Here is a 20,585-nt window from a genome sequence, read left to right on the forward strand (position 1 = left end):
GAATTGAGTTTATTCGTTGGCAAACTTTCCAAGTGGAGATAAGCTAATGCAAATCCCATATATGTTAACAAAATGCATTTACCCACATTTCATGATCCTGAATCTCTGCATTTAGCCATAGTGCATTTACCCGCATTTCAGAGGAAGAATGAAGAGAGCGATAGGCAAGATGGGAGATGGAGATGAAGAGATTTTTTATTTTTATTTTTCCTGTCAAAGGGACTTAACATCGTCAGTTAAGCAAAAAAGGAAACAAACTTATTGTAGCTGATGTGGCATATTCACAAGCATTGGATCAGTTGAATGGTCCAGATTTTATGAAATGCGGGTAAATGCAGAGACTCGGGGCCCATGTTAACATATATAGATTTGACTCTCCTGAAGTACGTTACACGCAAATTAATTTCTTTCCATGTAGGATGAAAAAAAAATTTCGAACATTCCAAATATTCAGATTCTATACATCTCTGGCTTATGTGTAGTTTTGAATATTCAGATTCTATGTAATAAAAAAGAATGCACAGATAGACGTCAACTATCACCAAGAAGAAGGTCAGGTTCAAACAACTGGTGCTTTGTTGTGAAGATCCTTTAATTATTCTTTGCAAAAATCCATAATTTAATTAGTATATCATCCCTTCTTCCCTGTAATTATTTTCACTATTAATCCTAAATATTCAAACGACAATATTTCGTCTAGGATTCCGAGCCTTTGCATTTAGATCCCCTGAATTGACCCACATTTTGTTAAATCTAAGCCACTCAAATACCTAAAATAAGGATGATCATAGAAAATGTTGAAATAGTCTTACCTTAATTTTATCGAAATGATATAATGCGATTTTATGAAAAAGTTACTTTTTGTGGTTATTTTTGTCCATATCTAAAATCCATACCAAAATCAAATATATAAAATTTAATAAATTTATGAGGTTACACAAGTAAACATATGTGGATCAGAATTCTCATTACTTCATAGTGTTCTATACAATATGCTTAGGAAACTCACTAAGCAATGAGAGTGGAAGCGTGTAAATAATTTGTTTCACCAGGAAGGCGAGCTGCTGTTATTTTACTATTCTTTTTCTTTCTTTAACTGTACATGCGTATCTCTCTATGTTCTCTTTCAAGGAATGACACATAGGATTTGATGCAAGAGCCAGCTCTGGAAATATCATGATTTAGGAGTTGTGGAAATATGCACATCACATAATAAAACGGTGAGAGATTATGAAACCAGCCGTAGATTCTACGAAACCAAATGTCAAAAGTTGAGCTGTCAAACCAAGTTTTAGGAACTTGTTTGAGTCCATGGAAAGCTATCAAATTTAATTAGAAAAATTAGGTATTAGGGCCAGTTTGACATTACTGTGCTGTGAAAATAATCATTGTCAGATTTGCTGTGAGAGAAATCAGCTGTGAGAGAAAGTAATTTAGCGTTTGGTAAACTTTTTGTTATAAGTGCTGTTTGTACAATAATCAGTTTTTGAGTGTTTGGTAAATTTTTTCGTAAAAATGCTATGAGCTGTGTATAATGACTAAAAAGGGCATTATATTGAAATGACTTTTTTGTTCAAGTGTTTGGTAAAAGGAAAAGCACTTTCACTTTAACATATATAATTTTTTTGTATTAAATATGTTTCCATCACACCGTAAAAATTATTTTAATTATAAAATAAATAAAGTATTCAATTAAAAATAAATATATTGTCAATAATATGGTCATAACAAAAATTAAACTAGTCATAAACAAGCAATCATATACATTTCTAACCAGATGAACTCATTAAACTTGCGGCTATATGATGTCTCAATGCCTCCATTTCTTGTGTTACAGGACCATCTTCTTGTTGTGCATCAACGTCTCTCTCAATCTCTTCATCTTGAGTACCATTTAGGTCATCTTCACTTTCATCAAAATGACAATCACGTTTGGCATGTCTTCTTATATAGTTATGAAGTGTCATGGTTGCAATAACTATTTTGACTTGTTTTGCAAAAGGATAACTAGGCATGTCGCGTAAAATACTCCATCTCTTTTTCCATACTCCAAAAGTGCGTTCAATAACACTTCTCAGGGAAGAGTGTGCATGATTGAATACCTCTTTATGACCCATCGGTTGAACACCCCTACGAAAATCAGGAAGATGATATCTTTCACCTTTATATGGTCCTAAGTAGCCTCTCATTTGTGGGTATCCCGCATCTACTAGATAAAATTTTCCTAAAAAAAAATTTAATAGATTATTCACAATGTAAAAAAATTTAAATATAAATTATATGAATTTCATTTTCTTTAGATAGAAATAGTACCATTTGGAGGTTTAGGAAAATGCAAACTTTGATCACGTAAAGCCGATAGAAATATCCTTGTGTCATGGGCCGTGCCTTCCCATCCGGCACATGCAAATATAAATTGCATGTCAAAATTGCATGCAGCCATCACATTTTGGGTAGGTATCCCCTTTCTACCAATAAATGGTATTTGATTAGAAGGAGATACTACAGCTTGCACATGAACACCATCTATAGCACCAATACAATCCTACAAGTGATAAAAAGACAAACATAATATTAATTATAACATTATAAAACATAGACAAATATTTAATAGTTGATGCAATAGTTACCTTGAAATGAGGCATATATCTAGAATCCTGTAGGATTTCCTTTGGAGTGTTGGTAAACGCATTTTCCAATGGTTTAATTACATCCACAGCTAAACGACATACAACATCAAGTAAGATACTAAAATATCTGCTCACAGTCTCACCAGAATGTTGAAAGCGATCTTGTGCTTGCCTATTTGCAGATCCATGTCCTAAGATGTTCAAGAACATCCCTAACATCTCAGCAGCACTCATTCTTCTTGAACCCTTTAATCCATAATTGTTTTGCAATTCATCACACAATCTTGTAAATACATCTTTATCCATCCTAAACATATTATGGCAACGACTTTCATTTCCTTGTAACACTCCCATCAACCAAATATTCCCTGTTTGATGGTCATTCATACAAGGGGTCTTATGAATATATTTCACGTAATAAAGTTCAATAAGACGAGCAGTGACACATATAATTTGGTTGATCTCCTTCTCCTCTTCTGGAATGGACATGTTCTAAAATAACCTGCAAATGTGCTTATTTACTTCAAATATCATTTTCACTGTGCATGCATGTTTAAAATATCACTAACAAATTCAAATAAATGATCATCCAGCATTAATTCAAATATCATTTACAAATTCAAATAAATTAACAACATAACAACGAAACATAAATTAAAGCTACTAAACTATCAAATTATAGTCTTCAGCTAACTCATGATTAAGAAATTGAAGCTTGAGGTCACGATCTTCCATGACAACAAACATCTCTCTCTTCTCTTGAGCACAAAACAATTTAGTTGCAAACCACCACAACTTGCTACCACGCTCTGCCCCAGGTAAAGTTGCAACATCTTTCATCACTTCAGCAATACTAGTTCCTTGTGAAACTATATTAGCCATTGATGTTCCAATACTCCTACTCTCAACCACCTCAACAAGACGTTCAATTTGTAGTGATAATTTTGCAGCACCTCCTATTTTTCCCCCTCCTTTACCTTTCTTCTCATTATTATCTTGAATTTCAAGTGATTGATTAGTTCTCTTTTTTGGCACATTGTTTGTAGTTTGAGTGGTTTCAATTGGCACAGACTCATTCCAATCACTGTTAACTTCAAGTTGGTTGACATCATCATCACTTTCAATTGGTAGTACACCAGATGAAGGTGCCCAAGAATGCTTACCAGTGGCTGTGACATTCAAAAACATCATATCTAACTTCTCCTCCATCTCAGGACTAATACCCTCAAATTGGAATCTTGCATATTTAGGTTCTGCCTGCATTATGACATATACAAATATTATAATGAATTTTTTAAACATAGTTAAAAAAAACATGGATATTTATAGTATATTAAAAACAAGAACAAAAAATTAAAATACCTTAATTTTATCTTGCCACCATTCCTCAGATGCATCAACGGTATTCTTAGTGACATTCCACCCAAGACCAGTTTCCTTCCCTTTTAGATCTTTCCATAATTTCCATTCTTTTTTTAGTAAGTCCCACTTGTTTTTCAATTGTAATTTTTCATACGGTCTTCCTATCTCTTTACTAATATTTGTAACCAACCTTGCCCATCCAACCTTATTAAAGTGAGTACCGGGACGATTGCCTAGATCCACCTCCTTGATACAAAGGTCAATGAAGATGGCTATAGTTTGAGCATTCCACAATGCTGACAATTTTCGGGATCCACTTGCAACATTTTCAGTTGTGGTGAAGTTACTATTCTTCTTTGACATCTTATTGCAACAAAGACATTATATATAAGCACAAAAGAAAATAATAGGAATACAAGCAAATTACAAAACAAACCAAACTAGCCACAACTCAAATGCAGTGCATAGATGTTTATCTAATCTAAACAATGCATAGATGGTTCAAACTAGCAAAAAGATAAAATTAAGGAGAACTACGAATACAGCTTTGCTAATAAAAATTAAAGAGGAAAGTTTCATACCGTGAAATACGTAGGAATTTTCGGAATCACAATCTTGAATTGCTCAGGAGATAGACCCTATCACATAATTAATGTAAAAATTGGGTAAACCAAAATGTCAAAAGAAATCTTACAATAAACTACCAAGTAAATGTATTCCAGCAATAAAAGTTCCCAAAACAGTGACCACATTTTGGAAAGCAGACTCTGTGTGAAACGGCCCAGTGATATAAATTATAATCCAAAAGTCTCATACTCTCCTTCAATCATTTTGTTTTTTAGGATACGAAATACAGAGTATTTCATAAATATCCAAGTTTTTATTTACACTGCTTGTGGAAACTAGGCCCTTAAAACAAGAAACAACACCGAACAAAGTCACTACCATTTTAGGATTTAGGGTTGAAAGTCACTATGATTTGAAATGCCTACAAAAATGTCCAAAGTTGAACTATACGCCTCAAGTAATCCCAGCCCCAAACTACCACTTATTTTTCAAAGGCTTTGTCATTCAACTCTACAAAATAAACCAAAAGGTTGCCATCACAATAAAATTTCATAACACAGCTTTCTTCCCCCCTCAGACACACATGAAAATAAAACAAGCTTCCCTCAAAAGTTTCAATGATATGATCAAAGCACATTAACTATTAATGACCCAAATATCTTTCAATCAAATATTATATATAACATCTAGGGAAATGTTTGGGATAGAAATATTTCAATTGTTCAGGCTTGCGAAGCTGACATTCACCAGGAAAGTTTGTATGGACCCCTACATTAACTAAGGTACATGAATTAGTTTGGAAATACCAAAACTCTTCTATAATTAACAGTACCAGAAATAGAAAGCCTCTTGAACTGGCAACACTTCACTTTCTTTATCTCTATCTCCAAACTAATAAAAAGAATTCACCTAACCAACTTGCAATCAATAAGATACCAAATAACAGTGGCTCACTACTGATATAAAAATTCATCTAGAACCCAAAATTCCAAACTGAAAACATAACCAATGAATCAATAATAGTTTTTCAGGATACAGAGATTAGGAAGAGAAACAAAACAAGACCATAACAAAATCTATCATATTAACACAAATGCAAGCATTTCAAGTACAGTGAAATATAAAAATATTTAAAACCACCGAGAGGTTCTTTAGAGCTTTATGCTTTGAAGGTTATGACCAAGATAATATAGAAAATTCCAAGTAAAAATTAGAGCTTTATGCTTTGGAGGTTTGACCCCCTCGAAATCTATTTGCCCAAATAGAGAGAAACAGCAAGAGAAAGAGTGAGTAAGTGAGGAAGGCTGTGATATTTTTTGCAAGTGAGACAAACAGTAACAGAGCAAGCGAGACAAACAGTAACAGAGCAACAGACAAAGACAACAGGGATGTTTTTCCAAGTGCGTTTTTGATGTTGGTTTTCTATATCACGTATTGGCATGAGAATGACATTTTTCCATTTGGGAAGATAGTTAAAACCCTAGAAATTAAAGAGAAAGAGGGACGATTGAAATTGAAAAGAAAAAAACATAATATGCATCTCTTACTTGAGTCTTATGGCTCAGCAATGCGCTTCAATTGATCCAACAAGAAAAAACTGTAGGCAGAATGGAAGAGAAGGAGAGGAGTGGGCTCTGTGACGAGATTGTGAGAAGAAACAACCTGATGTGAGGGAAGGAGGAAGACAGAGCATGAAAATAGATTGGGGTATTTTCGGAAGTTTGTAAAGTTCATTAAAACCCAGCGCTTCTCAAATCTGATTACCGTATAATCAGAAAATCAAAGCAGGTCATTAGCTGCTTTCATTTATTGCTTTCTCTCACAGCAATTTTTAACAATAAGTGATTTTCTTATAGGTTACCAAATGGGTTGGGCTTCCCGAAATTTTTTAAAAATCACTTATTACCTCAAATAAGCAATGCCAAACGGGTACTTAGAGATAACTATTCTTGCTTTTGAGATAAGCAATATTTCTGTTTGGGTTTTAATACCTAGGAATGGAATTTTGTTTTGGATTGGGCCAAAGAGGAGGCCCAAATCTGTTGGCCTACCTTACATTAATCACTGAAAAGATAATTGTACCCTCCTATTTAGAAAAATTACGTATTAGACATAACTATCCTTACTAATTAGTATTTGAGACAAACAATATTTTTGTTTGGGTTTTAATACCTAGGAATGAAATTTTGTTTTGGATTTGGCCAAAGAGGAGGCCCAAATCCGTTGGCCCACCTTACATTAATCACTGAAAAGATAATTATACCCACCACCCCCCACCCCTCTCTAGAAAAATTAGGTGTTAGACATAACTATCTTTACTAATTAGTATTTGAGACAAACAATAATTCTATATGGGTTTTAATGCCTAGGAATGGAATTTTGTTTTGGATTTGCCCAAAGAGGAGGCCCAGATTGTGTGTAATTTTGGTGTTTTTTTAATTACATTATTGTGAAATTAGGTACTACTTTTTGGTCTTTGGCTTTATCCTAATTAGTTGAAATTGGATTCTTATTTTCCAAATTAGTAAACAATACAGTGTGTTAAAATGAAAGCTCTCGTAAAACAGCACTTTGGACATCTAAAGTAAAGGTGTCAAACGAGCTGTGCTGGGCCGGCCCACCCCGTTTAGAGTCGGCCCATTTAATAAACAGGCCTTGACGGGCCCATCCATACAAACTCAGGCTGTGCTCGTGCTGGGCCACTAAACAAGCTAATATGGGCCCTCGTCAAAAATTACATTTTTTTTTGTAATTTTTTTACAACTTTATTTAATTTTTTTTTATAATTATGTATATACTAATAATATTTATTATTTATTTTAAAAAAAAAGGTTAACAACTTTATAAATAGAAAATTGCTAGGTTATTGTTTGGGTTTTAAAAATTGAAACTTGAAAAGCAAAATTATTATTTTATATATAAGTAAAACATTAATTTTTAATATATATTATTAGAGAAAAGGAATAGACTTGAAAGATATATATGTAATAATATTATATATTATTTTTCTATAAAAATAAGTATAATTTAATAAATGGGTTTTAAACGGGCCGATTATTGGATTTCGGACCGGCATGGCCCACAATGGGCCACGAGGCGCCTATTAGACCTAATTACCTTATCTCGGCACGGCCTATAGATACGGACTGTTCTGTGTCAGGCCTTACTTAAGCAAGCCGTGCTCGAGCCAACCTAGTCTGTTTGACACCTCTACATCCAATGCGGATGTATTGTTTTGATCTTATTAATTAACAATTGCTAAAGTAATATATCAATATGGATAATGCCCTTCAAGGTTGAAGGAAAATGTGTCACATCCCGGAATCGGCTCCGCCGTAGCACGATATTGTCTGCTTCGGGCCCCCCTCTCTGCTCGCACGATTTTGTTTCTAGGAACTCACGAGCAACTTCCCAGTGGGTCACCCATTCTGAGATTGCTCTATCCCCCAACTCGTTTAACTTCAGAGTTTCTATTACTCCGAAGTCAGTGAGCTCCGAAAAGGCCTCGTGCTAGATGGATGCGGGTGTGCACATATAAGGCACATCACCCCCTCTCCGTTGGTTGACATGGGATCTTACAAAATGTTTCCTAACTATTGAAAGCAGATAAGTAGAATACTTGGACAGAGAGACTGTTGTCACTGGTGCTTAATAGAAATAATAGAGCATTGTCTGTATGACAGTTAATGTGATGAGAACACCAGCTACAATTAGAGAAATAATTGCCCAAGGCGAGCGGATATATTTTGCTTCCAATTGCCTTCCATTTGTTCAAGGGATTTTGGTAGAATTTTGTTGAGATCATTACAAACCTCAACAAAACAATTGCTTTTTATATCAACCCCTTTTGCAATTCTATTAAAGAGAGCAGCCACTTGTTCTTCCTCACCGAGGCCATGTTCAACGATGCCATTCTCCACCAGCAGCTTCACATCCCTTGGGATATTCACTAAGCAATCCATGAACAAAAAAAAAAAAAAAAACTCAGTTATGTAAGTCTCGTCCTCGTAGTGGCATTGCTCACATGCAATCGCATTTTTAATGAACACCCCTGCAAAATTCTTGATTCTCAGCTTTGGAATCGTAAGAATCCCATGATGACGATCAAACTCAATTTCAAATAAGCTTTGATTTCGGCCCATCTGAAATTTGAGACCTACTTGATTTAACTCAGTCATACTGGGTGGACATGAAAGTGTTACGTTTGTAGCAGAATACATAGTCTAGTTTCCTCCGAGTCTTCCCTTCTAACTTTTGAAATTGCATTCTGTAGTTGTGAGTTCTTATAAGATCAACAAAATAATGTCTTTCTCTGCCAGAAAAAAGTTATTCAATCTCCTTCAATTCTTTGGTCTTCTCATCATATTTTTTGAAATTCAGTAATAGGTACGAGAGGGAAATTATTGAAAGCTTATCAGTAGATTCAAAATAATTGTTTGCATGGAAGAGATCGTCGAGAATGCAAAGTGATAGCTGATTTTCCAGCATCCACAGGTCAGACAATACATCACAGACCCTCCATGGTTTACTATATATGCAGTTTTCTTCATTTCGGAATCTTCGGAAACTCGACTTCACCAAGAGTTCAATAATGAAGGCAGCATCCACTAGAACCATTTATACAAACTGATCGCTGGTAAAGACAATGGCTTCTTCATAAGAACTTCTCAGTTTTTGTTCTTGCTTCTTTACTTTCGCTGGATAATCCTCCACGCTTAGTTGGCTTCTTTCTAGAAAATCTCGTAGGTACCTCTTGTTGTGAACCTCCATAACCTTTAAGCGTTCATTTCCATGGTGAAGTAGGCCAATAGAGACTAACTGAGGTGTGAAGACTTTATCATCTCCCTGTCGTAGTCTCTTGAGAACGCTATAGATACATCGGGAAGGAGGGGGGACCATTTAAGAAAATCATCAATCCCTGCTCGAGTCCATGACCAAAGCCAATATGGGCTCGGGCCGTGCTCATGCTCGGCTACTAAACAGACTGATATGGGCCCACGTCAAATTTGACTTATGTACTATATTTTTTTTTTACAACTTCATTTAAATATTTTTTTTACAATTATGTATATACTAATAAGGTTTATTATTTGTTTAAAAGAAAAGAAAAAAAAAAGAGAGGTAACTTTATTTAAGGTTAAAAAATAGAAAATTGCTAGATTATTGTTTGAGTTTTAAAATTTTAACTTGAAAAACAAAATCATATTTTATATATAAAGAAAATATTAATTTTTAATATATATTATTAGAGAAAAGAAATAAACTTGAATTTAAGATATATGTATATATATATATATACAGGGTCTAAGAGACTATGGTCACCCGCCGTTGGATGTAACATCCAACAGTTCAAAAAAGTTTCTTAAAAAGAGTGCAAGAGTGAGTGAACCATTGAATTTACATCCAACGGTGAGTGACCACAAATCTTTTAGACCCCTGTAGTCCAAGAGATCGGAATTGTGTATATGTAATAGTATTATATTATTTTTCTCTAAAACAAGTATAATTTAATAAATAGGCTATAAATGAGCCATCACATCCCGCGACAGGCCACAGCCGGGCCCGGCCCATTGGACCTAATTACCTTATCCCGATACGGCCCAAAGATACAGACCATGCCGTACTGGACCTTACTTAAGCAGGCCGTGCTCGAGCAGATTCGTTTGACACCTCTAATCTAAAGGAACAACTCAGTCCCCAAGTGGGGCTAATTGAACCAAATATCCTGAAGCTGCTCACATCAGGAATAGCACCAAAACGCTTTCCCTGTGGTGACTTGTGATATACAGATACAGGAAATGATTTAGTTGCAGTTTAAAACGCATCAAACCAGAGCTTAATATGTAAAGAAGCTCTTGATAGTAATGCATGGCTAGTCTTGTGCAACTTTTTTTTTTTGTTTTCCTTTATAAGTACTACGTTTTTACGTTTAATCTCATTAGAATTTCGGAAGTTCAGTACTATACTCTCCACCAGGGCCGGTCTTCAGATTTTGAAGGCCCTGTGCAAACCTTAAATTGGGGCCTCACATAAGCTAACACAAACTTACACCATTATGTAATGCCATACAATAAATGTTTTTTTTCTTCTTCAAGTGATCAAACTACCCCTACTCCCAAGGACAAAATTGAAATTTCACAAAAGAATTAAATTGGATTAAATCGATTACATTGGGTCAAAGATGTAATCACTATGATTGTGACGATGAGTCTTTGTCATCATAGGTCATACTCATATATTAAATATTTTTTAACACCTAATTTATTTTGTATCAATATTCCAAGAACATCATTAATTTGATGCAATTATTTTGGTTGCTTAGTTGGATGCATTATTTTTGCGAAATTGAATATCTGAGCATAATTACATACTAATTCATTTGTGATCAGGTATTTATTATTTCAGTTTGCGGTTGTGAAAGTAGATGGGATATTTGTGATCAGCATAACCCCTTAGCATAACTGGTGGCTTCACGACCGCGACACCACCACCACAACAACATACAACCAACAAGACAACAATGGATTTTTAATTAAAGTGATGTTATATGGAATAAGGACCCGTATGTGGGTTAATCAGACTAAAAAATCTTTAAAATGGAATAAAATTAAAGGACAATTTGGCCTCTATTATCAACACCTACTAACCCTGACACAATATTAAAGGTGGAGTTGAGAATTTGATTTGAATTTTTTTTTTTAAAACTTTTCAAAGGATTGGGATGGGTAGATCAATGCTCGTTGAATTTGTTGAGGTCAGGAAGATGGAAAGAATATGGAGAGTAAAATAAAAAATTTATTTTCTTTTTAAAATTTATTTTATTTTTAGGGTTTTAGAAGTCATTTTACATAGGGATAAATTTATCTTTAAATTTTTGAAAATAAGGTGGGTAGAAAAAGATGAGGTGGGTGAAAATAGCAGCACTCTACATATATTATACACATGAAAAAAAATTGGGGCCCCTAAAAAATTAAGGGCCCTGTGCGGTGGCACCACTTGCACACCCTCAGGGCCACCCCTGCTCTCCACCTCCATCAGACCTAAGAATATTTCAGTGAAGGTTTTAAACTCACAACACAGATTGAGCTCAAGGCTTGTATTGCAAATGAAAAATGCAAGGGTCCATATGGATGAAAGTATTTACAATAAGGAATTTTGACTTTTTTTAGACTGAAATGGTTAACTGAACTTTAGAAATTCTTAAAGCTAATAAAATCCACATAATTTGATATACTCAATAGAGCCCTAATTTTTTCTAAAGGAAAATCCCTCATGTCTGGCTTTATTTCTGATTTTAACTAGCTTGATAAAGGTGTCACATAGAATCATAACATTTTTTTTGCTTTGCAACAATGAGGTTCTGAAATATTGTACAAACAATGCAGTTGTGATCAAGCTGATACGCTGCTTATGACAATTGGACTTCTAACAATGCAGTTGTGACTTCCATCGTACCAACACAGCGATGCAGACAAATGCGATCCCTCTGGCATATCTCTTCCATCAACGGTTACAGTGAAATTCTTCTCCTCATTCAAGGACTTGAAGGAAAGAACTTCAGGCACCACTTTGATATCAACTTTAGAATTTGTGGAGATCAATGCCTTGTAATTGGAGGTTGCAAGGCCAACATTCTTAACTCTTCTATGAAAGTTGATCGTAAACAAATTCATTGACGTAACATTAGCAGCCATTGAAGGGTAATTGAGATCCTTTGGTGATCCTTTGTCCGAGCCAGTGGGGCAAGTGCTCTTATCTCCCGAAATGAGTCTAATTTTTTCCTCATCCAACATCATGCAAAGGAACTTAATGTAATCTTCTTCAGAACCTTCGTACACAAGACCGGGGTTTATAGCTCTTACAGGATTGAGATGTCCAGATCCATAAGCAAATTCACCAGGAGAAGTGCTGGTATCATTCATGGGCCAAGCTGTAGTCATAATAGCTGATTTTATGGCTGCTGGAGACCAATCTGGGTGGAACTCTTTAACATATGCAGCTACACCAGCAGCATGGGGGCAAGACATGGAGGTTCCAGATAGTACATTGTATTTTACATGCCTCTCGTCATAATGGCTGGCCGAGATAGAAGAATTAGGTGAATATGCAGCCACAATATCTATCCCGGGGCCAGTGATATCTGGCTTCAGAATTTCTGGTACAATTCTATTAGGACCTCGTGAAGAGAAGGAAGCGACACGAGGTGCAGCAGGATCTTTTATGATTTCACTCTTTAGTATCTTGGCTCGAGGATTTCTGGTGGAGTTCTGGTAGGACTTGGCCACAGCATACTCTCGATTGTTTAAACCAGTCGCAGATAGTGGGACAACAGATGCAACATCATCTCTTGAATTGCTTAAAATTGCACCTTTTGCGCCAGCTCGATCAGCCTCAACATATCCACTGGACCAATCACATAGCACAATCTTTTCCTTAACTAAATCAGGGTCTAGGCAGCCTTCTAGACAATACCTGGCAAGGAATTCCGAGCATTGTTTTGAAGCATTTTTTCCATATATCAAAGGATAACTTGATTCATTTGATTCGAAAGAGTTTACTGAAATCCCAACTAGATTAGTTTCATTTCCAAGAACAGCCTTGGTAATGAATTTACGATCTATGCTACTTGCTGCAACCGTAAGAATCCACGGAGCCCCACTTGAGACAGTACCATTTCCAGGACCACTGTTGCCTGCAGATTGTACAGTTAGTATCCCTTTCTTCATTGCATGAAAAGCGCCAATTGCTATAGGATCCGTTTCGAAAGAAGTTGCAACAGTACGTCCAATTGAAATTGTAATGAGGCTAACTCCATCATCAACACAATCGTCGAAAGCAGCCAAGATATCAACCGAACTGCAACCTTGATTAGTGCAGACATTATATGCAGCAATTCTCCCAGCAGGAACTCCTCCTCTTGCAGTACCTCGGGCTAGTCCATAAAAGCTCACATCCTTTACAGCATTTCCTGCTGCCGTTGAGGCAGTGTGGCTTCCATGACCAATTTCATCCCTTGCAGACTCCTCTGATGTGTAAAACCGAGCTCCAATAATCTTGTTATTGCAAGTGAAATTTTGGCCACCTTGGCAAGCACCTTTCCATGTTTTGGGAGGAGGACCAAAACCATCATCTTTAAAGCTATCGGATTCAGGCCAAATTCCACTGTCAATCACGGCCATGACAACATTGCTCTCAACCATTTTACTTCGAGAGATGCTCTCACTGAAGCCCATAAAGTCCCAAGATCTTGTTGTGTGAAGTTGGAAAGTTGTGCTTGGAAAGACAGAGACTACTTCCTTAATGTTAGCAAGCTTTTCTCTCTCGCGGTTGGTGAGCTTGGCAGCAAATCCATTTAAACTCCTTCCATAACTTTGAACCAACACATTTGCAGCAGAACTTCCCTGGACAACCCTTTCTAGTATACCAAGTTGGTGAGACAATGGTGAGTAAAGCTCATCACTAGGAAGTGACCCCAAGTACACAATATGGACCTTTCTATCTTCTTCATCAATGGCTGTGCACAACAAGCTCATAGCCAGTGCAAGAATAGGAAAAGCATAAGAATACAAGAGAGCTCCATGCTTAGCCATATTGTTTGATGATCACATTCGTAACTGGTGATGAGTACTTTATAAGAAAAATGATTTAATTCCTTAACCCTATTTCCAAGTTCATATAGGAAGCTGTGCACATTTCATGTACATAAACACATTTGGATTAGGCGGCTCTGGCTCTGGCCCTATGTACAATTTAAGGCATGCAGTAACGGCACTCAACCAACATTCTGCACGCCAAACCCCGAGTACGTGCTCAAATATGTCTTTCCATGTATGTAGGGTAGGATGACAGAGATCCAAACGTTTCAAGAAATTGTTTCAGATTTTACATATATTTGGCTCTGCTGCAATGTAGGAAAGTATCCATAGAAAGCCACAACCTAACTATCACCAAAATAAACGTCATACGAAAACAATTCGTTTTTAATTTTTTTAATTTTCCAACAATCAATAAAATTTATTATGATGTTTTGGCCTTGCCAGTTCCAATTTAATTGGAATTGCACGCACATGATCACATCTTAAGCTGTCAACCTAAACACAGTTATCTAAAATGCCTCCTAATCCTCTTCATTAGCTAGGCTCTATATTCATCAAAATTATTTGGAAAAAAGTGAATCCTCTGTTTCCTTTTTTTGTTTCCTTAAACTGTTGAGTTGCCGAGAAATTAAGAAAACTAACAAAAGAATAATAACCTCATGCCCTAACAAAAATAACAATGCAATGTTATGACTTTCATACTGATAGAAGCGGTAGAGCCAAAAGACAAAATACTGACCCAAAAAAAAAAAAAACACTGATTTTTTATGGAAGAAACTCTTATTTGTAGGGAAGTGGTCCAGTGGAAGAGAGAGTTTGCCTGGTTCTCACGGCTCAGTGATACTATCTTTGGTTGGTTGCTGAAAAATGAAGGAAAAGAGAAGAAAAGGGAAATCAAGTTCTGACTCTTTTTTTATTTTTATTTATTATTAATTTTTTTTTAAAGGATGTTGTTTATCAGGCGAGAGAAGGAAAACTAGAATTTAATTTAACAAACTATAATAAAGAATGTAACATTGAAGCACAATTTGAATTTAACTAACAAAATCAAAGTACGTTTTCCACTTAGCCTAGTCTTAGATAAGGAGTTAGTTGTCCATTTTAAATACAAGCAATAGTCTAAACTACAAAGGAGAGGGGGGAGTTCCTTACATACATACTACTAAGGTGCCATGAGGGTTCGAACTTTAGACCACTGGTCTGCATGTCAAGGCTTTCCACTAGCCCCATTGGCAAGGAGTTAGTTGTCCATGACAAAATTTAAAAAAAAAAAATTTCTAGAAAAGTAGAATTGTGTTTTAAGCCAGAAGCAAATGATAGAGATAAAGAACTCGAGACAGGAGCACCAAAGGACCGTTTTTACACTTTTCAATGGCCTTTCAAGTCCTAGTAGGAATAGAACCTCTTCCAATTATTTTCCTCTTTTATTGTCCTGCACAAGTAAATATAAAATATAATATTATCTACAAATAATATGGTAATTAATATAAATATTGAAATAGCACTTTCAGGTTAGTATCATCTATTTTATATGTCTTGGTTCTGCATATTCTTTCCTCCTTGTTAATGCTCATGTCTGGGAAACGCTTTATTTCTGCTGTCAATGTGTACTTATTACTTCTAGCTAGCTAAATAGTATTAATCGGAAAATCAGAAATGTGGTAATTTCTGTTCAGATTTGTAATTAGTAAAATTATTGAATCTAGTTGGAATAAGTAATGTATAGTTTTAAAGAAAAAAACTAAATTGTTACATAAAGGAATTGATATTGTTTAGGAGTACGGTGTTTGCGAGTGATTACAAGTATCCGGGATTTACAAACATGATTTGTCACCCGATCAGGAACGATTCATGGTGTTTTTCCTGGTGGCTGAAGAAAAGGGGTTAGGTTGGTTTTTGTTCATAGCTATAGCAGGATTACATATAATAGAATGAACTTGTGAGGTTTAATTACACTGAGAAACCAATTAGACTGCTTAAGTAGTAAGCAATTAGACTGCAAGGCCGAAATTAATTAGTTTCAACTCTTCCTAAATTCCAAACTTCCAAACTAACAATAACCACTCAAATTAATCTTGCTGCCGTAAGCTCTATTGTATTATTGATGAACTCCTACAGTAAGCCTCTGTCATAAACAATAAGTTTGCCACGAAGAAAACGAAATCAAGCAGTTAGTAAACTGCCAAGGAGTTCGTAAGAAGTGGATACAAACTGAACATCATGATTTTTACTTATAATTCTATCACACACAAAAGCATAATCAGCATATTTGTGCTCTTTCCATGAGTGAAACATAAAATGGACCATGACTGAAATATTGTCACACCAAAGTTCAGGATCAAATTTTTATGTTGTTATTTTGAGTTCTGTTCGGGTATGTTTTGGGTTTCCTTGTTCCAGGAAGGGTTTGGAAATGGACCAGTGGCTGGAGTCCAGCTTGTGACTAAGAACCTAGCACGATGTAGAGCAGGAACTTTTAGCTGGTTTTCAGATCAAAGTGAGATGCAGTTAGAGAAATAGGAAATAGTGATCTGAGTAATCTTGCCATACAAGCAATGCTTACGATCACATACGAAGACTTGTCAGTAGAACTAGTAAAAAGAAACGTTCGAGTAATAGTACCTGCAGAAACAAATGGTTATGTTGTTAGGGCATAAAGACCACTTTTACTCACGTGTGGCTTGTTTTTGTGCCTAACACATGAACAATTCTTATTGAGTTAAATGGAGCACACAATTTCAATTGTGCCTGAAGAAAAGATGAACACACAATTAAAATGTGCCAGAAGATTTTTTTTTTTTTTTTTTACTGCACAGAACTGATTGACAGGCAGTGAATTGGAAGCTCTAGAAGGGACATGTAACACATTGGGAGGGTACCTATACCTTGAAAAGCAGAATTAACGTGATGTTATTGGCAGTAACATGACCAGCCACATATCTGACGTTAAACTTCCTCTTCAAGAAAGATGAGTTGTATTTAGTAAGAAACAGATCCAAAATTGGTTCTAAGTTCTTGAAAAGTTACCAGGAAGATTAGGTCAAGATGCCATCGAAATTCAAACGAGATCACCTTCTTCATCAAGAAACTAAAGCTCTATCGGTTTGTTCAGTGATGTTATCACTACTACAAAAAGTGAAAAAGACGACCAGAAAACAACGACGGTCCAAGTGAAAACCGTCGTGGTTTTTAAAAAGACGACGGTTCTAAAAACACCGTCGTGTTATACCACCTTAGACAACTAAAAAATGGAGATTCAAATGGCTGTTCAAAAACAACGACGTACCTAATTAAACAACCGACGCCTATTTGAAACAGATTTCAGCAGTGTAAAATCAAAGCCAACAAAGGACGGCAGAAGTTATGAATCGACCGACGTAGAAAGTAAAGACGACGATTTCAATAAAAGCCGCCGCTTTTACTCATAAAATAACACGACGAGGTTTTCGTATAAGACGCCGTATAATTACAAACAAATCCACGGCTTTAAAATACAAAATATCGCCGTATTAAATTAATTTACAACGACGAAAAATATAAATATATCGACGTCATTCTCGTATAGTTCTACGACGTTATCTTTAAATATTTAACGTCGTATTTATTCATTTTATACGTCGTAACTTTAATTTAAACCGTCGCCTTAATAAGAATTTTTGTTTACAATTTTTTTCTTTGATTTTCTTATCCTACGTCGGTAGATCTACTTAATGACAAGAATTGAAATAACCACGACGGTTTATATAGAAAACCGCCGACATAATCAGATTTTTTTGGGATCCCAAGGGTTACGAAATCTTACCAGACGGAACTCTGTTCCACATCATAATCTTAACAGATGACACAGATTTGAAATCAGAGAGACAATTATTTCGAAGTTGATAAAATCCACGCCGGTTGTATTAAACTTAACGACGTTTAACAAAATAATCTACGTCGGTAATTATAAATCTACCTTAATATAAACGACGAGAAAAGCATTGACAATGTCTTCATCTTATCTCCCAGCAACTACTGATTCGATTGCTCATGCTTTAGAGGCCATCTGAAGCCATTTCTATTTTTTATCGCATTCTTGAAACCCATCTTCTTCTTCTGAAGCTCTACGGATAAAGGAAGAGGCTATCACAAATCTGACGGATCTTCTTAGTAAAGAAAATCAAGCAGAGGATCAGGCACATCTGATCTTCAGATTTCCCGGAGAAGCGAACTTTCCTTCGACAGCGAGTGGAGGCCAGGCTTGCATCTCTTTTGATGGAAAGCAAGGAGTATTCAGAAGCACTAAGTGTCCTATCAGGCTTGATCAAGAAGTGAGAAGGCTAGTTGACAAGCTTCTTCTTGTGGACATAGATTTGATGCGAGTAAGCTCAATTTCTCTTTGAGAAAGACATCCAAATTATTGTCTTTGAGATGTGAGAGACAGTGTCTCTGAGAGAGGAAGAACTTGGAACCCTAAATTTTAACCGCGAAAATGTATGAAAGCGACAAATTTATAGAATAAATTTTTAAAATCAACGGCGGTCCGAACCAAAAACCGCCGTTTAAATCGTACAATCAACGTCGCTAAACAAATATATTACGTCGTCTTAGTCTTACTTAAGACGACTAAAAACGACGACATAAAAACAAAAACAGTCGTTGTTTTTATATTCTTATTTTATTTAAATCTGTCATCCAAAAAAGAAACTTTACATATTCCTGAATATTAATTTCCTTCATTTTAAATTTCCTCCGGAAAAAAAAACTCTATTTATAACGCACTGTAATTGAAAAATAAACTGAAAAGTCACGGGAAAAAAAATTCTATTCATAATTTAAAAATTCAAATCCACGTCGGTTATATTAAACTTAACGACGTTAAATTATATGATTCCACGTCGCAAAACAAATATTGCGTCGTTTTAGTTAAAAACGACGTAGTTATATGTAACTGCCGTATTATTTTTTTGAAATGGTTTTATATGTAAGCAACTTTTCGTCTACTTGAAAACAACGTCGGTTATATTAAACCTAACGACGTTAAATTAATGATTCCACGTCGTAAAACAAAAATTGCGTCGTTTTAGTTAAAAACGACGTAGTTATATGTAACCGCCGTATTATTTTTTTGAAATCGCTTTATATATTAGCAACTTTTCGACTTACACATGCACAGTTTCCAAACCCGATTAAAAATTTCAATCTACAAGAGAAAACTTTTCGTCTTTTTTCCTGTCAGAGCACCGTCAGAGTATCTCATCGCCTTCCTCTCGTCTTCTTCGTCGTCTCTGAACGCAAAAGATCGATCTTTTTCCTCTTGCTTTCATCGCACGCAAAAGGTAAGCTTTCATTTTCACTATTTTGGTTACTGTTTTGCATGCTCATACGCTTTTTGTTTGAAAAATCTTTTTACCTTTTTTCTGGCCAAAATCATTTTACTTCTTTCCAAGTTTGATAAAATATAAAGACAAAGAGGGAAAGTTTCCAACTTTGAAGACAACTACCTCAACTAAATAAGACGACGGTAGTTCTTATTTACGTAGTTAAATATGTAGACCACGACGGTTCGTCAGTCGTTCTAGCGTCGTCTGAAAATTGACAAAGTTGTTTTTAAAATAAAGTCTTTTTTTTTTTGCTTGTTTAATTGCAGGTTTGATTTCTCTGAACAATGGTTTTTGTTTTTCCCTTATTTGATAAAATATAAAGAAAAAGAAACTAGTGTTGGTATCTAAAAAGACGACAGTCTATCTTATTGTTTTACGTCGTGTGAATGTTAATACCACGACGGTTTATTACTATTTACGTCGTATGAAATCAATACCACGACGTTATATTAATAATGTTTTTACCACGACGGTGTATTACTATTGAAATTAGGGTTGGTGTCTAATATAGACGACGGTATATCTATTGTTTTACGTCGTGTGAATGTTAATACCACGACGGTGTATTACTATTTACGTCGTGTGAACATAAATACCACGACGTTATATAAATAATGGTTTTAAACATTTATTACGTCTGAGATTATTTCATTGCGTCGTTTAAAATCATATCATACGTCGTATTTTATTAATAACCGCCGTTTGTGTTCTTAATCTTTTCCTGAAATATTTTCACTTGCAGTTTTGTCAGTTAAAATGGTTTCTCAACAACAAACTAAAGATTCTGCCTCCAAGAAGCTTGGAATTGTAGCTCCTCAAGACAAGTCTTCGAAGGAGATGAAGTCTTCGAAGAAGATGAAGTTTGCTTCATCATCTGCTGAGACAGAAAGCCAGACAACAATCTCTGATGATTCAAAGACTGGTCGAGGTATGAGCACAATGCCTCGTGTTGTGAAGAGAAAGCTTCGGAAAGTGAGGCCAATTGTTGAGTACAATAAAATGGGGAAAGGTATTGGCCAAGCACATATTGAAATGCAGTCGTCCATTGGTGTCTTGGCTCGCTCCAG

At 35.5% G+C, this 20,585-nt stretch overlaps 3 protein-coding genes across 3 annotated transcripts; all 3 read right to left on the reverse strand.

Moving 5' to 3' along the window:
* Positions 1–1,769: 1,769 nt before the first annotated feature.
* LOC117617446 (putative nuclease HARBI1) lies at positions 1,770–3,119 on the reverse strand. Its single transcript, XM_034346823.1, has 3 exons — positions 2,631–3,119; positions 2,314–2,545; positions 1,770–2,224 (listed from the first exon to the last, which is right to left on the reverse strand). The coding sequence occupies exons 1-3, from the start codon at positions 3,117–3,119 to the stop codon at positions 1,770–1,772; spliced, it is 1,176 nt and encodes a 391-aa protein (XP_034202714.1).
* A 174-nt stretch (positions 3,120–3,293) lies between these two features.
* On the reverse strand, positions 3,294–4,355 carry LOC117617448 (L10-interacting MYB domain-containing protein-like). Its single transcript, XM_034346824.1, has 2 exons — positions 3,993–4,355; positions 3,294–3,887 (listed from the first exon to the last, which is right to left on the reverse strand). The coding sequence occupies exons 1-2, from the start codon at positions 4,353–4,355 to the stop codon at positions 3,294–3,296; spliced, it is 957 nt and encodes a 318-aa protein (XP_034202715.1).
* Positions 4,356–11,950: 7,595 nt separating this feature from the next.
* Positions 11,951–14,149, reverse strand: LOC117617449 (subtilisin-like protease SBT4.4). The gene has a single exon (XM_034346825.1). The coding sequence runs from the start codon at positions 14,147–14,149 to the stop codon at positions 11,951–11,953; it is 2,199 nt and encodes a 732-aa protein (XP_034202716.1).
* Positions 14,150–20,585: the final 6,436 nt, after the last annotated feature.

This window comes from Prunus dulcis, chromosome 2 (assembly GCF_902201215.1).
Source record: "Prunus dulcis chromosome 2, ALMONDv2, whole genome shotgun sequence".
NCBI classification, from domain to species: Eukaryota; Viridiplantae; Streptophyta; class Magnoliopsida; order Rosales; family Rosaceae; genus Prunus; species Prunus dulcis.